General features: G+C 37.8%; 2 protein-coding genes across 4 annotated transcripts; one reads left to right on the forward strand and one right to left on the reverse strand.

The window, feature by feature from the left end:
- Positions 1-79: 79 nt before the first annotated feature.
- On the reverse strand, positions 80-13,006 carry LOC144628291 (endoplasmin-like). The gene is made up of 12 exons (XM_078486371.1): positions 12,852-13,006; positions 10,827-11,092; positions 8,558-8,800; positions 7,889-8,091; positions 7,073-7,391; positions 6,622-6,738; positions 5,535-5,911; positions 4,876-5,047; positions 3,933-4,318; positions 3,081-3,243; positions 2,304-2,543; positions 80-541 (listed from the first exon to the last, which is right to left on the reverse strand). The coding sequence occupies exons 1-12, from the start codon at positions 12,901-12,903 to the stop codon at positions 497-499; spliced, it is 2,583 nt and encodes an 860-aa protein (XP_078342497.1). The 5' UTR covers positions 12,904-13,006; the 3' UTR covers positions 80-496.
- Positions 13,007-13,135: 129 nt separating this feature from the next.
- Positions 13,136-26,053, forward strand: LOC144628315 (cysteine-rich with EGF-like domain protein 2). Of its 3 annotated transcripts, none has more exons than XM_078486406.1 (15): positions 13,138-13,750; positions 15,613-15,695; positions 17,069-17,123; positions 17,285-17,340; positions 18,248-18,306; positions 19,212-19,250; positions 19,810-19,859; positions 20,395-20,521; positions 21,526-21,627; positions 21,916-21,996; positions 22,132-22,233; positions 22,800-22,883; positions 23,031-23,126; positions 23,552-23,686; positions 25,869-26,053. In XM_078486406.1, the coding sequence occupies exons 1-15, from the start codon at positions 13,601-13,603 to the stop codon at positions 25,991-25,993; spliced, it is 1,344 nt and encodes a 447-aa protein (XP_078342532.1). In that variant the 5' UTR covers positions 13,138-13,600; the 3' UTR covers positions 25,994-26,053. The 3 variants fall into 3 exon arrangements, with proteins under 3 accessions (XP_078342531.1, XP_078342532.1, XP_078342533.1); XM_078486407.1 differs by having other exon boundaries at positions 25,872-26,053; XM_078486405.1 differs by lacking the exon at positions 25,869-26,053 and having other exon boundaries at positions 13,136-13,750; positions 23,552-24,013.
- The last annotated feature ends 958 nt before the right edge of the window (positions 26,054-27,011 follow it).

Genomic DNA, 27,011 nt, shown 5'->3' on the forward strand with positions numbered 1-27,011 from the left:
AACCTTTCACACAGATTCACGAGCGTTTTGACTATATAATCTAGCAAGAATTAATATATTAAATGAGAAGAACAAACACTTTGTACTATAAATGATATTTTTATTAACCTCGCCTAAAACTATTCTTTGTAAGAATGCAATTTATTGGACAGCCATGTTTCGGAGGCATCGGTTACATTTTCAGAATAAAATTCAACAGATATTTTTCAAACTCAAGCGAAAACTGCATTTTCCAGAGCTGCTTTCATTTATTACCTTTTTTATGCGAAAGGGAATTGTAAAGTTCTAAGTGCAGTGTGGTACAAACGAAACAGCTCACAAGAAAAGCAACTCTGAAATATTTTATCCTGCAAATTCGACATCTTTCTTATAAATATTCCTCGGCCCTGAGAGGTCTTTGGCCGTCGAATTTTTGTACAACCACGGAACACAAGCGGCGTGTCTTGAACGCACCAGAATATAAAGTCTATCAAAATTCTAAAGTGTGCTTGAGTTGTTAAAGCTCGTCTTTTGGTTCTGCTGGGGCTTCTTTTGATTCTCCCTGAAGACGAAGAAAAGAAATAAATCATATGGTTAGTTCTTTGCGCTTAAGTAACCCCTGTCAGACTCGAGTTGAAAAAGAATTTTCTACACTGACTGCTTTGAAGTTCTTTTTGTAATTAAATATATAAAAAAAACAAGTTCTTATCCTGTTAGTTTTGTGAATTTAGTGGAAAATTAACATATCCTCTAGTTCATGATTTTTTCGACTTTTTTTGCTTGTTTACAAGCAAAAAAGAAGGAGAATAGCAGTTATGTGGGGTATAAATCTGGAACCGGAAGGAATCACATTCTTGTTAACTCTCAAGGGACTGTTTTAATTTCTCAAGGGAATAATTTCCGCTGTGGGTAATCAAAGCGCGTGACTTGTAAAGTGTCACTCTATAGTTGTGCTTCAGCACTTCCGTTCTTGTAGAAAAAACGTGACTTGTCAAATTTACAAACGTTATATAACAATCAAAAACGTGAGTAGCCCAAATCTTACGTCACATAACCAATTAAGAATGTAAGGGGTTCAGCGCTCGAAGGTAGCGAAGTTTAAAACGATTAAGAACGCAATTTTTACTGGTACAAGTCTTTAGGCGCTAATATTAATTTAACCTAAAACGATTAACAACGCAAGTTTGTACTAGAACAAGTCTTTCACACACTAAAACGTTGCTAATAGTTAACCAAAGGGAACTCATTTCGTGACAATTGATTATTTCTGCTGAGTTGCACAATTTAGAATTGCAACATCATTAAATGTGTTAAGTGATATTTACAAGTGTTTTTGTAGCCTGTTGTGAAATTACTTCCGGTGGAAGCAGTAAACGCTAAACCTTTTTGCTTCTGTTCAGAAGTTAATGCATCGCCATTAGAAAAATAAACAGCAACTGTTTTACTGGAAATGTAGTCGTTAGAAATGGCATGTGTAGCCGTAAGGTAAAGAATAACGCGAGGAGAAGCGGCTTTTGGTAATATCCAAACGAAAATTTACTTCTCAATGTGGGGTTAAGATTGCGTGACGAGACAAAAGATAACTCTGTCGTGCGTAACCTTTATCGGGAACCCTGCATTAAGCCGAGTAGAAATCTTTCTAACTCGAAAGGAAACAACTATTTCGATTAAAGGCAAACGTCAAAGTTTACCATTTTTAACCAAGCCAAAGTATATGAGTCGCAAAGCACCCAGCCGTCGCGGCTGACAAATACAGTATTTCCTCCGCGAAAATAAAAAAAATGCTTGAACTGAAAGACGTTTGAATTCTTCCATGATATGTTCGAACAACAATGCCCAGGATAAACCTTCTACTCATACTAACTTCATGCAAAAAAAGTCGATATCTCGAAGAGATCTTTGATCTTTATTCTCACTATGTATTTGCTTAATACTGTATTTGATAATGTAAGGAGAAATGAAGTATCTGATCACATGCGAACGCAAGGCTTAACGACGCGGATAAAACTAGCGATACTTCTTCGTAGGACGTCGCGCCCTACTCCTTCTAAGGATTAGACGAAAAATATACGGAAAAAACTAAATTTGTAAATCAAGAATGGAATTACAGTAACAATGAAGGACGATTTTAAGAATATCGGAAATGGACGGAGCTAACGTACATGTGTTACCTATTTAGCAAGAATGCAAAATTTGAAACAACTGACGTTCATTTTACGGCACAAGTCGGCTCAAGCTTATAGAAGGTGAATGGGAGGAAGAGGGGGGTCACCAAGTGCATCCTAAGGGGGGTGGGAAAGGGAGATTCGATTTCCACTATTTACCTCCACTTCATCTTCTTTCTCCTCTGTCTTGGTCTCTCCCTCCGCTGCTGCCTCCTCAGCAGACTCCTCTTCCGTCTTCTCATCCTCTTTGTCTCCCTCAGCGTCTACCTCTTCTCCATCTTTATCCTCTTCCTCCTCCTTCTCAGCCTCTTCCTCCTCTGGTTCCACCATGGCTTCCAGGTCGACTCCCATGCTAAGACGGAGCATGCGCTCGATACGTCCGGCAAAGTCTTGTGAGTCCTGTAAAATAGGTATTATGTCAGTATGCTGGTCGATAAGGGCCTCCCAGGGGGGTCCATGTTCCCTTGTTCCCAACAAAATTTTCCTTGTGTTCCCGTGTTCCCTAAAAGATTTCTCGATTTTGGTGTTCCCTGTTCTTTAAAATAATATGCTCTTGTTCGCGTGTTCCCAGTTTTATTTTCCTTCTGTTCCCATGTTCCCAAAAGGTTAATAATTAATGGCCTTGTTCCCTGAAACTCCTGGGAGAGCCTCGTTGATATCAGTCAGTGGAACAAACTGAATGATAGTTGATGCAGAACTTCGATTAAGTGTCGTAAAACCAAAACCAAAGTTATCACTCTGGCCTGTCACAAAGGACACAGACAATTCAGTGAACCAATTAAAACTCAGAGCAAATACATGTAGCCTGAATGAAGCGTGGGAAAACATGCGCGAGCGAGTCACGATTGGTTTTGGTTTTACTTCTTTTTAGTTGGGAGCTTACACTAAAATACATGCAGCCAGTTGGATGCTCAATAATTATCAAGCCACTCTCACCTTGATCATGTACCCTGATCTCAAGGTAGCAGTTTCAAAGAGTACACGGGCAAGATCTTTAGCAGTTTTGTCCTCTTTGTCAGCCTCCACTCTCTTGAGGAGCTCCTTGACCAGTGGATGTCTGGGGTTCACTTCAAGTGTCTTCTTTTGGTTGGCATAGTATCTAAAGAAAAATTAACAAAGGATGAGTGGAAAAGATCACTGCAGAACAGTGTAATCTATTAAATTTTTAAGAAATAGAAGAGGTATACAGACAATGGAACTTTGGGTGAACAAGAAGTGCTGTGGGAACTCGAACTGTAGCCAGGTGTATCCACAACTTGTTTAAGTTCTCTCAAACTTCCACAAGTGTTTCTTAAACTCAACAGATACATGGTAAAGCAATCCAAAAAAATGACAGACAGAGGCAGAGACAGAGGCAATCCCTTGCTTATTGTGGTTATAAAAATGTTGATCATACAAGCTCATGCAATCGCTATGTTAATATCAACTTGTGCTAGTTCTACAGTATGGAGACTGGGGGGATAGATATATAGATAACACGAGGACCCCGGAAATATGAACCAAACCAGAACCACACAAGTTCATTCATTAGATTTGGTCTTTACATGTACATGTTGTGATCTAATTTTCAAATAATTTGATACTGTGCTTCTTTGAGGAACTTAACGCAATGTTGGCATCAACAATTAGACCAACTCAATCAAAACATTAAGTTGTTCTTGACGGTCAGTGCCAGGTCTATTTTGCTACTTTTTACTAACATGTGCCAAGTGGGATCCTCAGCCATGGGAAAGGGAAGTAGCCTGCTTACTCATACCTTAAATGAATTGAAGGAGATGTAGCACTTACTCATTACTTGGGTCATTGCTCTTGGCATAGGCTTGCGATCTCATGATCCTCTCCATGTTACCAGACCAGCCATAGGAGCTGGCTACAAGGGCGCATGGTGACTCGTCCAAGCGCTGAGAGACGGCAGCCTTTTCAATCAGATCCTTGAGGGCATCCTCCTTCAGCCATTTGAGCAGAGGCTCATATGTGCTCTCCAAAGCCTCCTGCTTCTTCTTCGATTTCTCATTGTCTTCTCCAATCTTCAGCCCTTCTTTGGCTACGTTTTGGAATTTCTTTCCTTCAAATTCAGGCAGACTCTGGATGCAGTACTCATCAACTGGCTCAATCAAGAACAGCACTTCATAACCCTTCTTCAAGAGTTTTTCCACAAATGGAGAGCTTTCGACCTAGACAAGATACAGTACGAGTAATGTTAGGTAAAGTCTGCATACGAGCCTAGTGGCCCATCAGGCTGGAGCTTATCCGGGTTTCAGTAGCATGAAGTGACTAAGAATATTTCTACTCCCCCCTTGGATAGGATGCTAGTCCATCGCAGGGTTACCCCCCAGCATTAAATTCGCCGGAACCCATTTATACACCTAGGTGAAGAGCGTCACTGTGAGAGTTAAGTATCCAAGAACACAATGCAGAACCCGGCCAGGGCTCCAACCCGGATTGGTCAATCACCGAGAACAAGAACACAATGCAGAACCCGGCCAGGGCTCCAACCCGGATTGGTCAATCACCGAGTCCTAAGCACTAACCATTAGGACACTGCGCCTTCCGCGAGGGGGAATAGCGATGAAACTAACCTCTTATGCAGACATTCTTTTGGCTTGTCACACATCCTTTCCTCCCAAAACATTGCGTGAGAAGCCAAAAGAACGTCTGCATAGGCGGCTATGATGAAACCTGACTTTAATTAGTAATTTAGCTTTCTAAAGATTTTTCTGTTGAATCTCACCTCCTTGCGGCTAGTTCCTGCCATGAAGTAAAGAGCATCCTGTTTTTCCTTCATTCTCTCAATGTATTCAGCCAAGCTTGTCATCTCCTTATCAGAGTTAGAGGAATAGAATCGCAGCAGTTTAGCCAATCGGGTTCTGTTGGAGTGGTCCTCCATCACACCAAGCTTGATGCTACGCAAGAAAAAAGGAATTAATATTTTGGCATAGTTGTAATTTGTAATACAGTTAAATGAAATTTAACATAGTAAAAGACAAAAAGCAAGAGCCTTGTCTGTAGCGTGTTCAAGCGTTTGGCATTTGTTTGTAGCCTTAGTGGTGTTCATATGGTTGCTGGAGTGCTGAGGCCAACTTCTGTCCAGCGGTATTCTCATTCGGTACATGCGTAGCCATCCCATGTGTTTGCATTTGTTGTTTGCTGTTCTAATGGCGTGGCATTGCTTAGATTGGAGTAGCGTTCTCAGAGTTCGGGGGCCTGATGCAGGAAGCTCGTGGCTGGGGTGCGGGTTTGAGCAGGCCAGTCGGGTGTTATGGAGCCTTGGGGGTGTGATTGCAATTGCAGCCCTCGACCCCTTGGGCAACTAACCTCCACTTGCGACGTGGGTGTTAACTAACTTTATGATAAAACAACACAGCTGATTTAATTGTAGCAAATACCCACCTTGTGCTGAATTCCTTCCAGAATTTATCCATGTAATCTTCCTTGGGGATTTTTTTGATCATGTCCAAAGCCTTTCGTACAAGCTTCTTCTTAATAACCTTCAACAATTTATGCTGTTGGAGAGTTTCACGACTGACGTTCAATGGAAGATCATCTGAGTCCACGACACCACGGATGAAGGAAAGGTACTTGGGCATCATGTCCTCAAAGTTATCAGTGATAAAGACACGTCGTACATACAGTTTGATCTGGTCCATTTTCTTGCCGTACTCAGAGAAGAGGTTGTGTGGGGCTGATTTTGGTACATACAGGATTGATCGGAATGTTACTTCACCCTCAGCAACAAAGTGAGTCTTGGCAAGAGGGTCATCGTGATCCTGAAACAAATCAATAACAATATCATTTTGATTGATTAATATCTTGTAATAAAATAGTATGCCAAAACTACTGGTGTACCATACTACAAAAAAATATTTTGTCACACTTTTTACCTCCCAAACACCTGACAGAAAGGGGTTTATGTTTTTGCGACATTTTTATCCAAGAGCCTTTATAAACTTAGGTATGTCTGATCATGCAATTACAATCTGTCTGACAATAATCAAAACTTATGTTCTATAGTACATACATTTCTGTGTACAGTACACGTCGAACATACAAATTGTATATACATATTAAACAAGACAAAAACACCCACATCTACCTAATATAATTGCCAAGAATAAACAAGAATAAAAAAAAATTCAAAATAATTGCCACTCTGTTACCAACTCAAGCAAATTGTAATTCCTTTGCTTGAAAACTAAATTCATGACATACAGTGTATGAACCTTGTTTGACTTACAGATTTTTTCTCTTTATCTTTCTTATCAAAGTAAAATGACTGTAAATGTTCATGTTTAGGATAAGAAACAGCCCAGAAACAAAGTTAGAAGATACAAAATCAAACCATTATATCAAAGAAACTACTTTAACAAGGCTTGAAATGTTACTTGCAGGAAAATTTTATGAACATGTGCTTTTTTAAGTCACTAGCAACAAAAAGTGAAAAAAATACTTACAAATCAACTAAGCTGGCAAAAATTACCTTGGTAAATGATTTGTAGAATTCATTGTATTCCTCATCCTTGACATCTTTGGGTTTTCGGCTCCAGATTGGTTTGTTGGTGTTAATAAGTTCCCAATCCCAAACAGTTTTCTCCACCTACAGAGAAGAACATGAAAGGAGAATCAGCCATTTGAAAATGAACAGGATGCTTTTCAACAACAAACTAATCGCCAACAGTTTATCATCATCATCATCATCATCATTATCATCATCTGTCTTTTTAGCGCCTTAATACTTCCTAAATTCTCTTCAACCTTTAATTGGCAACTAATTTTAAGTGTGCAGGTCACAAGAAAGGAGTTGACTATAATTATCACAAAAATGTCACATATAAAGCGAACCTCCATCAAATTCTCCTAAGGCGTGTCAAAGAAAATGTTTGAAAGCACCAATGAGAATATTTATGTTAGGATCAGTTGAGCATGCATACCTTCTTAGTCTTGGGCTTCTTCTCTTTGTCTTCTGATTCTTCCTCGACCTCCACATCGTCATCCTTGTCTTCCTTCTCCTTATCTTCATCCTTCTTCTCCTCCTCCTTCTCTGCATCTTTCTCTTCTTTCTTGTCTTCAGCAGCTTCATCAGCCTTCTTGTCCTCTGCAGCAGCCTCTTCCTCGATTGGCTCCTCAACTTCCTCGGTCTTGCTTGTCCACAGGTAGATGTTGAAGTTGATGAACTGACTGTATTTTTTCACAAGGTCTTTGATGGTGTCTGGTTCCAAGAAGTCACGAGCTTCTTCCTTCAGATGTACACTGCAAAACGGCATTTGTAAAAGTTAAAAACTAAAAGCAGAACAAAATAGCTAACCCTGCTTACCCTAGTTATTACACTGTGGATTCTCTGGGGAACAGGGGGTCTGAACATCCCATCTCCTGTGCCATTTACTCCTGCTTCTCATATTTTTTACTCCAGCCTCCCACCCCTTTCCATTGACGTTCTCTCCTCTTTGTCCCATACATGTATCTATTGCAAAATCTAACAAAATGTTGCAAAATTTTACTTGTTTTCTTTCTTTTCCCGCCACCTTTAAAATCCCGCTTCCCGCCCTCCCTTCTCTCGATTCCTGCCACTTTTCTCCTGGGCTCCTGCCAAACCCACCCCGTCCCCCTCCACTACACTATGTATTACTCTCTTGCTCAAATTTATATTATTATTTGCAGAGAAAATGTCATCTGCCTCAAAACCCTGACTACAAAAAGAACCCAAAAGTTTTCTAATAAAAGTGTGATGAATGATAGCTGTCAATTACCTGACTGTTGTTCCCCTCCCAAGGGTATTGCCCCTGGGGTCCTCTGAGATGCTAAAAGAGGCGGCATCAGACTCCCAGATGTACTGCTTGTCATCATTGTGTTTTGATGTTACAATGACACGGTCGGCAACCAGGAATGAAGAGTAAAAACCAACACCAAACTGACCAATGAGATCACTTGCCTGATCGCTTGACGACGCTTCCTGAAAATTGAAAAACCAAGCTTGAGATAACCAAAATACCAAATACAAGTGTAGTGTCGAGTGGTCCAACGTGCATGGATTCTCTAGAGAGTGTGTGAGCCATTGTGAGTGTTTTTTTTTCTTTGATATAAGGCTCTCGTTTTTTCAAAGGGTGTGTGATCTGGTGTGAAAGGGCCTGTAACGGAAAAAAAATAAAATTTTTTTTTTTTTTCGAGTTGGGGGGAACAAGTGTTAATTAAACTGAACAGTAGATTTGCTTCACTTAAGTATAACACTGCAACTTTACCCACATTTCTCAAACCAATGTTCATTTTCGTTGAAGTCCGAGAAATCATAATTCCACGGAAGCTCCACAAGATTATTTTTATTTGCTTTATATTTTGATTGAAATTTTTCAAACAGTTTGATCTTTACAAGATTTATTTTCCTTTCTACTGTATGAATTAAATGAAAACAAATTCCTTACCGCCATCTTTTGGAAAAACTCGCTAGTTCCTGACTTGGCAATGGTACCCAGGTTTTTGACGAGATCGTCCTTAGTCATGCCAATACCAGTATCGGTAACATGAAGGATGTTGTTCTCTTTATCAGCTTTGATCTTAATGGAGAGTTCTTCTGTGGCAGCAAGAGCTGATTTGTCGGTAAGTGACAAAAATCGAATCTTATCCAAGGCATCAGATGAATTGGAAATAAGTTCTCTCAAGAAAATCTGGAAAAAAGTGTAGCATATAATGTTAACACCTCCGCTAGACGCACATGCACTTTCATTTGTTTTATCTTATTTTATTTATTTTTTACTCTTTCTAACTATTTGTTACCCCTCCAAAAGCAACAATTTCAGTTTTAACTTGACATCTCAAAAAGAAATTTTTAGAAAGAGATTTTTCACTTTGTTGCAAACATTAGCGAGACTACATGTAGATAATTTATTACACATCTATACACTGGGGCTGTCATTAAGGGCTGTAACCCGTAACACCTGTTACAGCCGAGTTTACCTGATGTTACAGGTGAAGATGTGGAATTTGGTGTTATGTTACACTTGCTTACAGAGCGAAATGCTTATAATAGTCAGGTGGCTTAACGCAAAATAAAGGCTTGATCGTGACAAGAGTGATAAAAGCGTGAAATTTGGCATACAACTTGCTTACACCCTACCAAATAATATTAGAAGGGGTGCCCAAGTAAATCTGCTCACGATTCTGTTTTAAGGGGATATTTAGTCAAAACCAGCAAAATGACTGGCACCCAGGCTTCGCTCGTCCATTGAAGATGGTGGCTCTCTTGCTGTTCAGCTGTCTTTGTAAGTATCCGAAGAAAATGTTTTATCTTCTTTGGAAATATGTTAAAGTTATGTGCAGAGCATAAAAATAAAGTACGTTTTTTATCCATAAGAATGGTTTTAATCCTGTTTTGAGATAAATCATTTGGCGAATGTATAGAAATGATCCTCTCGACTACTATAATAAAAATTTCAGACGTTTACTTTCGGACACTTTTTGTCTTATTTCGGACAATTTCCGAAATAATTTACACTTTGCTAAAACATAGCTCATCTAATTAAATTTACACATACAAAACAGGAACATCTGTGAAAAAGGTTGTAACTGCACCCTCGAGCCTTTATGTTCTTGAGAAGTGTCTCCCCACTAGAGTTTGCTCCATATGAAGAAATTAAAAAATTGACTAAGTTCTTAAATAACTGCGGCAAGATCTTGGAAAGGATCTTCTGCTTCTAGTTTAATTTCTTGGTAAACTCAGGACTCCAAAATTCCTGCCAATTTAATAAATTTTCATATGTATTTTTTTTCTGAGGTGGCGGAGCAAACCAACAGCACGGGTGTGAATCGGCTTCATTAATGATAACTTTTGCTTACATAATGGACGTAATTCGCACAAAGCATCAATACCTTGATCGACTTCTTTGCGACTGTAGACACTGTAAAAATTTGTTGTGCTTGCATAATGGGTAGGGGTGTTTTTGTGGGGTGGTGAGGAGAAGCAGAGGTTTTGTTTATATTGTGAAGATCAGATCTTTACAAGCCGGTATTGAAACCTTAATTCTGTCAGAGAGCCATCTAAGAGCAAGGGGCATTTGTGAGGGTCTAGCAATGAAAATGAACATACCCCATATACTATCAGATTTAATGTGCGAAAAGATGCGGTCAACTTACACGCATTTGTTTTGCTTCTTTGTTAAAGTTTTGTTTGGTCCTGTGCTATCAGCCGAGCGAAGACTAGGTACTAGTAACTGTAAATTGGTTTTGTTGACACTATTTTACATGCAATCTTTTCCAAAATAACAAAGTTTATAGAGAAGTAACGGAAACAAGACAAAATTGCATACATTTGTTTCAACTAGGGCAAAATATCTGTTTTAAAAACAGGACCACAGGATACCCAACCTTGATATCAGTCAAAACCGAAATATCCCCTTAAAAGGGAATCGTGAGTAGATTGACTTGGGCACCCCTTCTAATATTATTTGGTAGGGGGTAAGCAAAATGTGTGCCAAATTTCATGCTTTTATCACTCTTGTCACGATCAGGTCGTTAAGCCACCTGACTATAATGGGTGATAACTTCAACGTAACGGCTGCTTTAAAACTTAATGACAGCCCTGTACACTGTACTTTAGAGGTCAGAACTGATCCAAGAAATGGTAAATTGATCTAATTAAAAGTTCTTTTCTAGGAAACTTTCAAGTTAAGTTTAATAATGAAATACTTATCATACCTCTTTATTTCTGTACAAGGAGTTGATAATAAGCTTCATCATACGACTAACTTCAGCCTGGAAGGCATGTTTTTCTGCCTTCTCTCTAAGTTCTTTCATCTGTGCTACATTCAAACCATCAAGTTTAATGGCTTCTTCTTCTCTTTGTACTGCCTCGTCGTCTGTCTTGGAACCATCTCTACTTTTGCCGACATCTTCATCTACGGTAGGTGGTTCTGTCTCTGTTTTCTCTTCTGTCTTTTCAGATTCTTCTGCTATACAAAGAGCTAAAAAATGGACAGAAAATATAAGTTCACTGTACAACATACAGTTGAATCCTGATAACTCAAACCTTCAAGGGAAATCAAAAAAGGTTCAAATTATCAGGGGTTCGAGTTTGCGAGGGTAAAATAAGTAAGAAAATGACCTGAAGGGGAATAGAAAAAGGTTCGAGTTAGCGCGGGAGGTTCGAGTTCTTGATGGTTGAGTTATCGGGATTTAACTTTACAAACATTCTAATATAAAAAGAAAAACATGTACAGCCATGAATCACTTTTTTCCAATCAGGTTTTTGTTCCATCCATGGATTAAAAAAAACTGATCAAAACTAATTTAGTTGCTCAATTTTTTTTTTATTTTCTTTTGAAATTAAAGGTTTTATGTTGGTGGCTACTTGTAAGCTAACTACAATGTACGTAACATCAACCTTTTTCCATAACAAAGATCCACATGTAATTAACATGTTAGGTGTTGACGCAAAAATTAAGAAATAAAATTCGAACATGGAAAAAACTGAATAACTTTTAAGTGATTTCAATTAACCTTAGATAACATCATCTCTATGCTTAAAAACTTTACTGTTGAGGAATAATACAGCCTGATAAGATGCTATTTATTTTAACTTGCACATCTGGAAAAGAACTTTGAAGTTTTAGAAGGCTGAATAAATAAACTGACGAAAACACTCTAACAGAAGACCAGCACAAAAGTACTGTATTATTCATGACAAAAGAAAAAGACTACTACTTTAATGTAAAATAATTTTGGGGGGGTTAAACTGTAGAGAAAACAATTAAGTATACTAGAAGTATAATTAAATTTTAAGTTCTTTCTGAAGTGGTTGATAGTCTGTAAGCACTATGTGTTTGAAATGCAACACATATCTGGCCTTATCTCATTGGCTAATGATAAACAACCAATCACAACCTGCCATATAAGGTGGGCAAATTTTTAAAATTTAAAGTGCCAATTTTTGCAATACCGTATGCAACTTTATAAATTTATACTTTTGACCGAAAATTTGTTTAACAAAACTGTTTGAAAGCTGAAAACATGTCAATAAAAGCAATATTTTAACTACTTCGCTCGAAAAGGGCTGGAGAAAATCCAAAAACACAAAGCCATTGCAAAAGATTTGGAAAATTTAGCTAAATAATTTTAGTGTAGAACAACAATTTCTTTAGTGAATTTTATAGATGCTATTTTACCAACAAAGAAATTATATTGAAGTGAACGGTATTTAGCTTTCAATATAAAGCTCTATAGCTTGAATCGAAAAAGAAAACATTTGTAAGCTTGTATTAACAATAGCGTATTATTTGTACACGATCATTACAAGACTTAAACTTCTGAGGGTAGGCAGCTTGAAAACTTATTTTGGAAATTTTAGATCGCTATTCTAACAGGAGGCGTATTAAAGATTACAACCGCTCATAAGAAAAATCTTTCCTCAGATTTTCTCGCGTCAAGTACAACGAAATCGAAATTTGTTACACGGAGCGATCGTAGTAACGCGATTAGTTTTTAAAAATTACCGTAACAAATACTGAACATACTTGTATTTAAGGATAAACGAATGAGATCTCTTTTGAATACCTCAATCGAGTAATCGTTTGGAAAAGTATTGAAATTTTAAAGCTCTGACCCAAGGCAAATAGTAAATTCGTGTACAACTTTAAATTCTTCGGTCACGACACGAAGCTTGCAAAACTTTAAACTTCTTCGTGCAAAAGAAAAAACGCAAATGGAACTTAAAAATACACTTACTAGAAATTAGAAGTAGCCCCAAGAGGCCAAGAAAGAATGTTTTTCTCCCCATCGTCGAAAACGAGACGCAACAGCTGAAGATGACAGCAAAAAGACAAAATCTGTGCAGAACTTTGAAGCGAAACTGCAGCTTTCAATCGATTCAAACCAACCAGGACTTTCCACGGCCAAAGCTCGTGTCTCGTGCTGATTGGTTTGTTTTAGTCACGTGTTTAACGTGGAGTGTTTTCATTGGTTCACGTTTTGGCTGTAAAGTCATTGATTCCCGCGGGTGAGCCTTCGCTTTGCGCCAAAAATGTACAATAGTTGAGAGAATTTATATATATGTCAGTTAAAACTAGCCAGCAAAAATTTGTTATTTCTTAGTATCAAGTAATTTAACAGACAGCTCTTATTTTGGAGAAAAATTTCACTCGCTCATGTTGAATTTTGCAAAGTTTGATATCTTTAATGTTAAAAAAATTGCACTGCAAGTTCTGATTAAAATTATATTCTCCCCTCTTTTCGCCATGGTTTTCCCTGGCTCCCCAGCGGTTTTGTAATGAAGGGAAACACGATAATTTGATCCGGCGGACTTCAAGACCGTTTTACGCTACAAAACCCTTTTCTTGCTTTTCAAAAGCATAAAACTATTTACCAATTGTTATATGATGTGCTAGGTGTTTATTTTTGCAGTTTTTCCGTGCTGAAATTGAAGTTGCAGGCACTTTTTTACGGCTGTAGTGCGGCAATTGTTTCACGTGGATTTTATGGAAATTTCTTTGAAGATGTCAAAAAACTTGCTTGTGCAAATCGTTTTAGTTGTGAACATTTTAATGTGTACTGGTCTTAGATCAGCTGCAAGGGATAAGAAAGCCAAATGTCCGACATGTACAGATATCGTAGAAGCTTTTAAGAAGGTAAATAATTTTGATTTACGCTTATCTGATCTGACTTGTCTAATTATTACATTAAGAAAAATAGGTTAATGTTTAATCGGCGAAGCTATACATGTTTTGTAGTTCTGTTTTGTGATTCCATTTAGATGCTTTGCAATTTTTTTATTATCATTACAATTGAACCATAAAATTGTTCAAATACTTTAATTCCTAAAAGTGGCACTATCAACATGCAACGGTCATTTTTTTCCTTGCAAAAAATATCAAAAACTATTCTTGAATTATCAGACAGGTGTAGTTTTGTGTTATAAAAACAATAACCTCCAACTGGGGCAAAACTATGCATGGATATTTGTCTGCAGATACTACCGGTATATGTTCCAAGAAGCAAACAGGTTTCTGACAGTGATACGCAAGGAAAGCTGTAATCTTCAAAGAACAGATCTTGTCCATATAATATACCGTATTTACTCGAATAAGCGCCGTGGCGCTTATTAAATTTGTCGCTTCTCAAGTGCGGCGCTTATTCGAGGGCAGCGCTTATTTGAGGGCGGCGCTTATTTAAAATTTGGACGCCATAAAGAATTTAATCTTTTACAATAATTGAAAATAGCGTCTTTTGATTGTCAGTCTTCGTCTCTTGCTGAAGAAAGAAGTAGCGCTAGCTGTCTTGGCAAAGTTCACGGCCATCACAACATTAACAGAGCTACGTATTGCAAGAATGTTGGATAGAAGAACTAATGAGCGAGTGGTAAAACAATAACATTGAACTGCAAAACATCGCTTTTGATGAAAAAGAAATTTACAAGTTTGTTTTAGAGTTGCTTTGTAGTGCTGCTACTAGTTAAACGGAATTCCTCAAGTAAGCGCCGCATCGGGACTGCGGCGCTTATTCGGGGGCGGCGCTTATTATCTTTATTGTCCCAAATGCGGCGCTTATTCGAGGGCGGCGCTTATTCGGGGGCGGCGCTTATTCGAGTAAATACGGTATGCATGCAAGGGGAAATTATTATCATTATAATTCATTCAAAATATTTGTACATTTCTGATTGGTTTAAAAATCCTGACTTATTCCAGCCAACCGGCTAGTACCGACCAAATTTGGAAGACGTTTCTCTTATTGGATGATTGACGTCATTCATCCAATAATAGAAAAATTATTGGACTATTGATGTCATGTAACAGTAGCTTTGATAATGCAGCGTTAGAAAGTGTGAAAATGGTTACCAGGTTAGAAAATTACAACGAATTATCAGAGAACAAAGATAGCGAAAACACAAAAAGAGCTTCAAAGGGAACACTTGATTTTTAAAGGTTATCTTCAAGAGAAAAACATCCAAAATACAGCAACAGTGGAGGGATGGCCGATTTCCTCTATGGCACACGCCTGCAGGGAGTCATGGTAGTTGTATAATTTCATCAAACCATGCGTGAGACGTAGCAACGATGAATACAACCACTGTGATTCCCTGCAGGTGCACGCCATAGAGGGAATCTGTCATTGGCCACGGTTTTGCCAAAATTCCATGCCAAAGTGAGAACCCATTAAATGCATTTTTTTGTGTGTTTTTAGAGCTCTGGAAATATTTAAATGAATAATAAAACAATATTATTGAATTCGGCTTTTGTATGTTATGAAGATTTATGCAGATCTCGGAGAGTGTTATCCGCCACGTCCTTCGGCTTTGGCAGATAACACCCTCCTTGAATTGCATAATTTCTTCATATCATACTCAGCCTTATCCAATAAATGCTAAATATCTATGCATATTTTTGAAGGCAAATGGAGGCTATTGTGTTATTATCCTATAAATATTTTTGCCTTAGGTCTCTCTCTGGAGAATTCTTAGACATTTTGATCTTTTGAAAATTTTGCATTACAGGGTAAAGACAAAACAGAAAAAGCTAACTTTGGTGGGGGTAACACAGCTTGGGAAGAACGAGCACTAGGAAGTTGGGCAACTAGGTATGGATATCACACTACAATCAAAAATGTTATCTATAGATACAATGTATTTGGTAAATAAACCCCTTTAGTAGGGATATAGCTAAGAAAACACTGAGCAAGCTCATTAATAAGCCCAACTGGCTTTTCTGACCTTAGCAGCTCTAAAAATTTACCTAAAGGCTTGTTTACACGACAGAAAAATTTGGGTACGACCCATTAGAAAATTGTTCATCACTTTTTAAGAGAAACAGTCAAATCAAAACAGGGCCATAGCCCCAGTAAAAATATGGGTGTGATCACGGGCGTGATCACAAAGCGTGATCACCGGTAAAAACTTTTTACCCGTGATCACGCCGTGATCACGGAATAAATTGTGATGGAAGGTGATCACGCCTTGGTACGCTGGAAACCGTCACCACGGTGGCGTGATCACGGTTGGAAGAATAAAAAATTGCGTCAAGCATGGTCTCAAGCAAAATATACTTGAATTTATTAGTGAGACAAATGCAATTCCTAAATAAAACATCTAAACACCTTGATGAAATTGAATAAGTCTTTATTTTTACAACACGCTTTCCCAAAGGCGTGATCAAGGTCAAAGGCGTGATCACACCCGTGATCACAGGCGTGATCTGTGATCACGCTGTGATCACAAAATATTTTTACTGGGGAGGCGCCTATGGCTTCATATTTTTGATTTGACTGTTTCTCAACAAAAGTGGTTAATCCAGGCAATTTATTGACGGGCCCGTACCCAACTTTCTCTGTCGTGTAAACACACCTTAACTGTCTGTTTTCATGTGAGATTTCAGCCCAATTGAAGTTCTCTTTCAGCTGGTGAAATTAGCCAGTAGCTGCCGGCCCTTAGCGACAGCCCTGCTTTAGGTGACTGTTATATTGGAGGATAAGGCCCCAGGCTGAAAGATTGTCTGAAACATGAACAGTTAGCAAAAAAGTGAAGCTTTAAGGAAAAGTTCTGTAAAATTTAGGGAACAGTCTCTCAGCCAAGGGCATTATCCTTCATATAAAGCAAGCTAGAATGGGGTTTATTTAATTATAACCCCTCAATTAATTTTAAAACAGGCCTTATTGTGGTAAAAAGGAATAGCCTATGGCATAGCCTCCTACGCAGAGGTTCTTTTAGCTTGTCACACAATCTTTCCTCCTCAACGACGTTGGGGAGGCAAGATTGCGTGACATGCCAAAAGAACGTCTGTGTAGAAGGCTATAATCATGGGGTAATTTGCAGGTGAAAATTATACATGTTTGCAAGTTGATTGGTTCAGTTAACTTTAAAAATTTGAATCCCAACCAGATTGGTCATTAACTGTAAAGTAAATTATTATATTAATAATGATCATGATAAATCATGTTTTTTTGTTCTTCTTCAGTGAAACCAGATTAGTTGAAATTATGGAAGGACTTTGTGATGAAAGTGCTTCAGAGGTAGGAACAAGTTTTATTTTTTTAGACAAATGTAAGGTAATAATATTATTGTATTGACATCATTCATTAGTTTTAATAACAAAGACCCACTGCCTGTAAAGCAGTCAATTATGTAAAGAATTTATGGTGCAAACTGTGATAGCTATTTTCACTTTTTGTAGTGCCATTCAATGGTTGAAGAACAAGAAGAAACATTAGAAGAATGGTGGTTTGATCAGTAAGTGCATGATCATAAAAATATTAATACATGTATATATGTGCTTTTTTGGGGGAAATTTTTAATGTGGGTGTGCTGCATTACTGGCCAGTCCCCTAACATGTACGCCTGACCCTATTTCAGACCTAATCATGACTACATGTATAGCATCATTTCTTGATTTTGATTGGTTCTGTGCATGCCTATATCTCTCGTAATTGGTGCATGATCACATGGGTGTCTAATTACAGGTATCCAATTTGAAGTTGTTCAAATTGGATACCTCTAAATGAACGTCATCTGTGCATCAATCATATGCACTTAAGTGAAATGGGTTCTTTCTTGCTGTTTTCCTACTGTTTGCAAAACTGATTGACCTTTTTCATATTCAAAAGAGGTTGTCAAAGACTAATCCTAACCATGAAATTTGTTATAGATACAATTAAATTCCACCCCTCTTTTCAGATTTGACATCTTTTAAAATCTACAGAGTGTGTATACCCATTTTTTTGGCCTGATATAAAAATGCCCAGACTAGCATATCCCATCCTGTTAAGCTGCCACAGGTCTGGGAATGGTCATGCAGGGAAAATAGTCTTGAAGGTCAGAAAAAGTCAGGGAATTTTATTGTGGTTCAGGAAAAATTGACATTTTGAAGAAAAGTCAGGGAAAATTGAAATTATGATGCCTTTGATTAAATACATTGAAGGCTGGAAGAAACATTAATTTTTCAGATCATTGTGAACTTGTCTCATTGGATTCATTTCTTTTTAATTATTAATAAATTTTAACAGCACTTAATTATTTATTTTTAACTGTAATGTACTGGGCTTAGATGCAATCTCTGACCGGGTTGGCCCCCATTCAATGAACTTATTTTAAGAAATTTGACAGTACTTTAATTTTTGGTGTGATTTCTTTCTTACAGCCAGTTTAAAGATAATGACTTGGATATGAAGACATGGTTTTGTATTGACAAATTGAAAGGTAAATAATTAATATTATTGGTTCATATAGTCCGGTCTTTTAAAATGCAGAGTCTGTCAAATACATGGTATCTCTTAATAGTCTGACCTGGGATCCTGGGACAAACACCAAGTTGTATTTGGTATTCTTACAAGGACTGGGAACTACCGAATACATGAATTTGATTAGCTAAAATCACTATTGACCACCAGTCTTGATTTTCCCATCTAGACTGGTTACATTTTGCAGTGAGAAAGTTACAAACAATTATACAGAAACAATAACTGAAACAATGACTTCGGCTAAAAGTACTATTGCAAAGTATTTGCAAGACCAAAAGTTAACAGACAACACCAAGAATATTCTGTCAATCAATGAAAGAGGTTTGAGGTATTGAAAACTTACCTGCCAGTTATCTTGACCTACTCTTGTCCTAATGTTTCATCACCGTTCACAAACAGAATGTCGGCGAGTCAGAACCATTTACATGAAGCGAATTTAAGATTTCTTGTTTGGCGATATGATAGACATCTTATTAACGAAGCTTAGTTGGTCTGTATGGGAGAATCTTGATTCAGGAAAAATTATTGACATATACTGAGAGAAGAAAATTTTATTTTGAGTCAGGGAAAATTGACATACCGAAAAAAATCAGGGAAAACTGAAATTATATCACCGGCTGATGTAATACCATGGAAGAAATTCAGGTTAACGTGATCTCAGCAATGTTTTTTCTTTTTTTAAATGGTGGTTGGGAAATTTTTTGGTCAGGGAAAAGCTGATGTCTGTGGCAACCATGCAAGAAAAACAAGCATGAAAACATAATAATTTTATGTAATTTTTTTTTTAATGTTTGGTTGATTAAGTGTAAGGTAATGTATGAGTATCAGTACTGTTAACCCATTTCCTCTTATTCTTCGTTTTAGTTTGCTGCCCAGAAGGAACTTATGGTCCAGATTGTAAAGGTAATAATATTATTAATAATTATTTTACCATCAGATGACAAAGAGAGCACCTTTCTTTTTAAAGTTCAAAATGAAATAATAAAAGAAATCTCAACTTATGCCTTGAATTAAGTATACATGTAATAACCAGTCACCACATTTACATTTTCTTATACCTGCCAACTTTTTCTGGGTCAAAGGCGTGGGGTTTCTTTCCTGAAAGTGCCAGGATTTCCCAAGACGACACGACCATGTCCAAAGATTTCCGAAGACGTCCGAAGTATTCCGAAGACTTTCCAAACTTATCCCATGCAGTTCCAGTCCAGGAAGTGTTTTGCTAAACAGGACCTCGTTCCCAATGCTTTTCTTGTCAAAACGTTTTGGTCCGTTAGCATTATTTGGTGTGAGATGGAAGTTTTCAACTCGCAGGTGGAGTCGTGGGGGGGGAATTTTTTAATTCTCCCAATTCCAGGAAAATTTTTGATTCCCAGCAAAGATTGACTGATGCTCTCTGCTATTCTATGCGATGATTGTGATGTCTAATAACTTCTTCAATTTTTTTAAATCCTTTTATTTACAGAATGTTCTGGAGGCAAAGAAAATCCTTGCAATGGTCATGGCAAATGTAAGGTAGGCTACATCAATGCCTTGCAAGAGCCAATGAGAATGTATTAGCATTCATAACATACTGAAAATACATAACATAATTTTATTTTCCTTGACTTCCTTTATTTGCCAACGGATGAGCACATTTCTTTTTACACCCGCTCTCAGTGTTACATGCATAGCGGCTTTCTCTCGACATCCATCTTTCAAAGTGATAAACAAACAACACGGGTTGAAATCCCCCAATCACAGCCCACTAGCATGACCTTCTGACCTTGTGTGCTCATTTGCATGAAACCCTGTGTCGGTTTTGATTGGCTGATTTCAAACAGCACATCAAAAGAGGATGTCGAAAGATGGATGTAGAAAGAAAGCTATGCATGTAACACTGAAAGTGGGTTTAAAGTTAAGCCAAGTTCAAACTTAACTGAAAGTTCAAACATTCAATTCCAATCAAATAAAAGCAAGCAATTGAACTGTTGTACTTTTTTCCAACCTGTTCGAAACTAGAAATGAACGATAATGTACTTTTGACATGCTGATCATTAATATTTTTTAGGGTGATGGTACTAGGAAAGGGACAGGAAAATGCTCATGTGATAGTGGATATGAAGGAGACTTGTGTGACGAGTGTGCTGACTTGTATTTTGAAGAGCAAGATGAAAATTCAAAACCAAAATGTACAGGTGAGTCTTCAACGTATTTCTATTGAGTTTGCAAGTCATTGTGTTGTTAATTAAAGCACTTATTTAAAGTTCTGGAAGTAATTTGTCACTTTTCAATAAATATGTACAGTTGGGTCAGGGTTTTCAGAAAAAGCCGGCACCCGCCAGAGTTCCACCGGCTACTTGATTATATGTTGCTGGGTACTTAAACCATAGCATTTAGCTTGCGACAAACAAGCTCAGCCTGTCACAGCAGCCTCACTCTTCCAGTTGCTGACACCTACTCCAAAACGTTTTGAAATCCCTGGTTGAGTAGAAGCTTAAAAATTAAATTAACTAGCTAAAAATTATTACTACAGTAAAAATTTATAAGTATCGCATTAATCAAGTCTTACAAATGTGTCACAGTGAGGCAGTGAGGCATGCAAGGTGAGGCAGTGAAGAATGCGAGGCAGAAATCCCTACTCCAAATAAAAAGGCTAACCACAAGCTTACCTACGCTAACAGTAGGCTTACTGGAGTACCATGTAGGCTAACGGAAGTGCTATAATTATAGGCTAACCAGAATGGAGCACGCCTCGCTGCCTCTCATTTGTGACGACCTTTTGATTTTATCTGGAGTCTATAACTTATTTTGTGATGGTTCAAAATAAAGTAATTTTCAAAAATTCAAAGCATCCCTCCAAGATTCAATGCACAGTCAAAACATAATGTAAAAATAGCAAAAGTTTGAAATCACATGGCTTGTGTATTAAGTTAACACACAGGGAGAAAACATTGAAATTTGTTATGATAACAAACCGATCGGATGCACTAACCACTGAGCTACAGGGAAACTTGTGGAAAGGTTAGCCATTTTTTACTAGTTTCATACACAGTGTACTTGATAAAAAATTATTTCTCAACCTTTCCAGCAATGTAAGAAAAATCCCTCTTTTAAATAGAAGTTTACAGTGGGTGACAACGACTAGTGACCAACTTGAAAAGTTTTAAACTGTCACTGATTGTAAGTTGTTGTTTTTCAGCTTGTCATGAGTCCTGTGCAGAAGGCTGCAGTGGCAGCTCACATAAAGACTGCGAGAAGTGTAAAGAAGGCTGGGAAATGACTGATGAGGATGGCTGTAAAGGTATATGTCAATATTTAGTTATAACAAAGCTGCATGCATAAAATTCCATCTGTTATGTACATCATAAATTTTTTGCTTAACTTATAATAAATGAGACAAGCCCTTTAACCCAAAGGAATTGCATCTGACCTGAATGACATTGCACTGAAATGGCATAAATTATGAAGCAATAGGAACCTGTTCTAAAATATAGTAAAATTCTTCTAACCAATGCCAAATGCGAGAAGACATGCAACTAGTCCATTTGTTTGTGATTTAGGGACCATACTTATAATGTCTCCTTTCTAGACAAGAATGAATGTGATGGGGAAGACGTCTGTCAGGATGGACAATATTGTGTGAATAACCCAGGATCTTATGTCTGTGAAGGTAATGGTTGTCCAGCTTAAGTTGACATGATATTCAGATTACTTAATGAATATATGTAAGTTGGAAATTCAACTGTAGAAAGTCGATGATCAAGGAAACCAACATATATATTTATTCTTATTATTTCAACCTAAGATTGTGATGATTCCTGTGAAGGCAACTGTACTGGTGAGGGACCTAAGGGATGTATTGAATGTGCTAAAGGTTATGTCAAGAGTGAAGAAGATGGTTGTAAAGGTATGTTCACTGCTAGATGTTTGTTCTCCAATTGACCTCCTTTACCAAAGCAGTGTCTGTCTAGGAGTGTTGTAAATGCATAGTATACCTCTGTCCATGTAGGGAGTTGTGGCGGCCTAATGGTTAGTGCGCTGGACTCTGGATCGAGTGGTCCAGGTTCAAGCCCTGGCCAGCAGGGTGCTGCATTGTGTTCTTGGGCAAGACACTTTACTCTCATAGTGCCTTTCTCCACCCAGGTGTATAAATGGGTACCGGCAAATTTCATTCTGGGAGTAACCCTGTAATGGACTAGTATCCCATCCAGGGGGGAGAAGAAACACTCCTAGTCACTTAATGCCAGGAAGAACACATCGTGACCTACCCTCTCCAAGTGACCTCCTTTAAAACAACAGTGTCTGTCTAGGAGCTTATGCACAATTAGGAGCTTATGCACATTGTAGTCAAATGTAGGGTGTGTTCAGTTCCTGCCATTTGAAAATAGCTGGGGTTTGTTGGTTCCTGCCAAAACTGCTAGGCATGTGCAGCTGTAAACCTGAGGTTTTAATGAAGATTGTGAATTGTTTCAGATGTGGACGAATGCGTTGAGAATTCCACTATCTGTGAAAATGGCAAATTTTGTGACAACACTCCTGGATCACATGTTTGTCGAGGTAAATAAATGTTGTATTCAGTTGCATTTAGCCTTGTATAGTACATGTAGAAGATTGGTTCTAGCCACCTATTTGCCAGTAAATAAGTTTAGCAAAGGCATAGTGCTTATTTCAGCGAGTTTTTGACAATCTGTGTTATTTTTTCAGTCTGTCACTCAGCTTGTGAGACTTGCATTGGAGAGGGTGCTCAGGGATGCACAAAATGCAACACGGGATACAAAATGGCGGAGAATGAATGTAAAGGTATAAATACAAAACCAGCACCACGCTCAACTAGTACAGAACTATAGAAGAAAATGTATGGAGACATTCAACACTCAAAAACGTTTTTTGAACTATCAATTTCTTTTAACTTAAAGGTAATTTATATGTTGAGTCAGCAGTAACAATCATCAAATTATTTACCAACTGCAATCTTTGAAAAATTTTCGGAAAAGTTCGGAAACATTCGTATGTCTTTCAGACAACATTTTGAAAATGTTCGGAAATCTTCGGAAAATGGTAGGAAATCTTTAGAAAATTGTCAAAAACCTTGTTATTACAATGTAGTAGGTTTATTGAACAAACAGAATAATACACAGTTGCTTGGAGATATGAAATTTCTCTTCTTGTGATGAAATCGATATTTGTATGTTGACATCAAAGCAATGCTATTTTTTTCTGCCCAGATGTCGACGAATGCTCTTCAGGCGAGCATCATTGTGACCAAGATTCAGAGACATGCAGAAACATGCCTGGTAGCTTCACCTGTGACTGTCGGAAGGGATTCAAACGCGATGGGGACAAATGCGTGAAAAAGAAAGGTAAAAAGAAGAAGGAAAAAGAGACAAAGACCGAAGAACAAGAGATTGAAGAAGAGCTAGAGAAAGGCCTTTACTTAACTGAAGCACAAATGAAACTAGGTTCTGTGTTATATGCAATATTTTTCGCTTGTGTAATTGCCGCTGTGATGAAACGCAACTGGCTCGCTATTGTTCTTTTAACACTTGTGTACGCCGGTGTCTTGTGGTATATGAGAAGGTGACAGGGGCCTGGTGCCCACTCTGAAACATGAAGGCGCATTCCTGGGGATTTTTCTTTCTGATGATAGCCGTGCATTCTGCAGAGTTTTCCAGGTTTAAACAGTCTTGTTTAGCGGTTTTCTAATTCTTTAGTTGTTGATTAATTCGGCGAGGGAGTTTGATCGGACATGAGTAAACCCCACTTCATTCTTCCCCGCACCCCCTACCGATATGTTCTTTTATCAAGGCATTTGATGGGATGTCCATAAAGTCCCACTGCCCCAAAACCCTTCACCCCCACCCTTTTTCAAAAGTAAAATTTATTTATTTCACTTTTCATTGGAGGAAACAAAAACTTTAAATTATAGTGACTCAATTTAACACTAATTTTAACCATTTACTTACTAAAAATTAATCATGTTAACACTCTAGTATGTTCGTCTATCTTATGAAATGTTAATAAAAGCCTGAAAAGGCATTATCTAGGGCACAGAAGTTAAGAGTGTAACACTATTTAACCCTAACCCTAACTATATGAATTAATGGATAAAAGTAAATACTGTACTCTAGTCACAAGCTTTTATTCATTTAATGTTTACACTTGAAAAGAAAAGGTATGAAAATTGATCCCTGTAAAAAAATAAGGCCATTGGAGCTTTTCTAAAGCAAAAATTTTAGTTGAATGGTCAACAAATATTTGTAAAGAGAGAGTAGGCTGGTGTTAAGGAAGTTTTATGTTAACACTGTAGATCAGACCGTGAACTTTATTCCAGATTGTACCCTTTGGCATCTTGCCGGATGTAAGCCCCTTCAAATCCCCCCACCTCCCCCCCCCCCCCCCGACGAAGTTGTGTCATACTGTAAATAATATTGAGTCCTCAGCATTAAGGATTCAACTGGACAAGTCCAGCCAAGTTTGCAATTGAAAGATGAAAAACGAGGGGAGGGGGTGCATATGACCGTTTCACACCAGAATGTGGTTAACGTTTCTTCATGGTACGAAAGTGCATGGTGGCCTTTAACACAGTGTTGTAAAGCATAGCGAGACTTTCCCATGCACGAATGAAAGAATGAAATTAAAACTGACTGCACTGCTGAAAAAAAACCTGGGACCATTGAGCTATTGTTTGAATTGCACTGTTTAGTGACTTGCAAACTGTTTTTGTCACTTGGATGAGCTAACTTTGCCTTTGAGTAAATGGGAGAAATTCTAGTTTAATATTATGATGATGAGGAATATTTTGTTTGTTTGTTCATTTATTTGCTTATGAACGCAAACAAGGGAAAATAAAATAAATTTGACAGACCCTTATTAGGAAGGCAGTGTTCCTCAAACGTGGGTCATTCATTTGTAATGTCCATTATTGTAGCCTTTTAAAAACAGTTTTAATATATTAGTAAATTACTCCCATTTGGAATACTTTTCGTGGACTAAAACAGAAGTCCCTAACCAGCGCATTTTCAGGTGTCAGTGTTAGAAAGGTTTTTTCTTTTTCTTTTTCTTTTTCTTGACTAAGATTGTAAACAAAATAATAATAATAAAAAGAAAGTTAATGAGTCATGGGAGCTTATACTGCTCTGTGATTAAAAACAAAATATTAATATATAAACTGATTTTTTACAAAGCTAATAATACTAGTAATTTGTAAAAAAGTTGAGCGAGAAAGTAACCACTTTAATGGCAATGACTAAACATTCCAATATTGTTTCCTTTTAGCCTTCAGTATTTTTACATCCCTTGCGTGACCAACAATTTTGTCACGCAATGTGAGTCACGCCATTACTCTAACTCACCTCGTCAATTCACTTGTCTCTGGTGTCACTTTTGCTGTTGTTGCTTCTCTTTCCTTTACATTGCAATCTTCTGAAACTCTTTGGGTGTACAGATTTGCAAAAAAAAAAAAGAGTTGCATTTTTTCGTGGCTTAGTTTTCTACTTTGTGTTTGTTTATTTTGTTTTGTTAATTTGTTTTCTGTTGTAACAGTAGAAGTTGTGGAGGATGATGATGACGATGGTGATGAAGATGATGATGAGGACGATGAAAATGATAAGAAAGAGAAAGACCAGGATAACAGCAAAAGTGACTCTAGCGAGCGGGAGGAATTATGACACCAAACTTTTGTAAAATTGTGAGGGAAATTAGAAATAAATTATTTGTTCAATTCGTAATACACGTATACATTTTAGTGGAGAAAACTATCTCGAGGATGTTAAGCCCTGGCCAAATGGTAACGCAAGTGGACGCAAGTAGTCGCAAGTTGAACTTGCGTACAGACTTGCGCTGGGTAGCCAAACGGACTCGCAAGTTCACGCAAGTTGTCAAAAAAAGCCATTTCAATACTACTCCGCGCGCTGCAATTCAGACTTGAAGTAAACGGCAAGTAGACGCAAGTTGACCTAAGATTTAGAAACTATTGCAAATACTTCTTCGAATAACTAGAGTTAGGACCTGGCCAAACGGAGACGCAAGTAGACGCGAGTTGAAAACTTGGACTTGGACTTTACTCTAGTTATTCGAAGAAGCACTTGCAAGAGTTTCCAAATCTTAGGTCGTGTTTGTTGAAATCAACCGCTTTTTAACCAGCCAGAAGGCCCGCCCTAAGCTGCATCATGCGTCCAGCCCTGAAATTGTTACGCACAATGTTGCAGAAGTAGAATCGCTTTATTTTGCGCGCTATGTTGCACCTTGTGTTTGGGCCTTTCCTACTTTTGTAACAATGTGCGTAGCGCGCAACAGTTTTGACATGTGTCCACTATCTGTAGGTTTGCGCGCATCAATTTCTACATGCATCCACTTTCTGAAACATTGTGCGTAACAATTTCAACAAGTATCCACTATCTGCAATATTGCGCGCAACAACTTCAACATGCATCCACTTTTTAAAATATAGCGCGCAACAATTTCAAAATGCTTTGACTATCTAAAACATTTCGCGCAACAATTTCGGCATGTGTCCGCTTTTATAACTATTCACTACCTGTCCTAAACAGGTGCGGTTTATTCTTCTTGCCTGTTTGCCGCGTCAGCAATGTTATGCAAAATGATTTAGCTTGTATGTTGCCACGTCGACTAAAACTGGCGCGCGCAGTGTGCTTGGGCCTTGAGCAAGCTTCGTACATGTATCGC

The sequence above is a fragment of the Oculina patagonica genome, chromosome 10 (assembly GCF_052425735.1).
Source record: "Oculina patagonica isolate OP01 chromosome 10, crgOcupat, whole genome shotgun sequence".
Taxonomy (NCBI): domain Eukaryota; kingdom Metazoa; phylum Cnidaria; class Anthozoa; order Scleractinia; family Oculinidae; genus Oculina; species Oculina patagonica.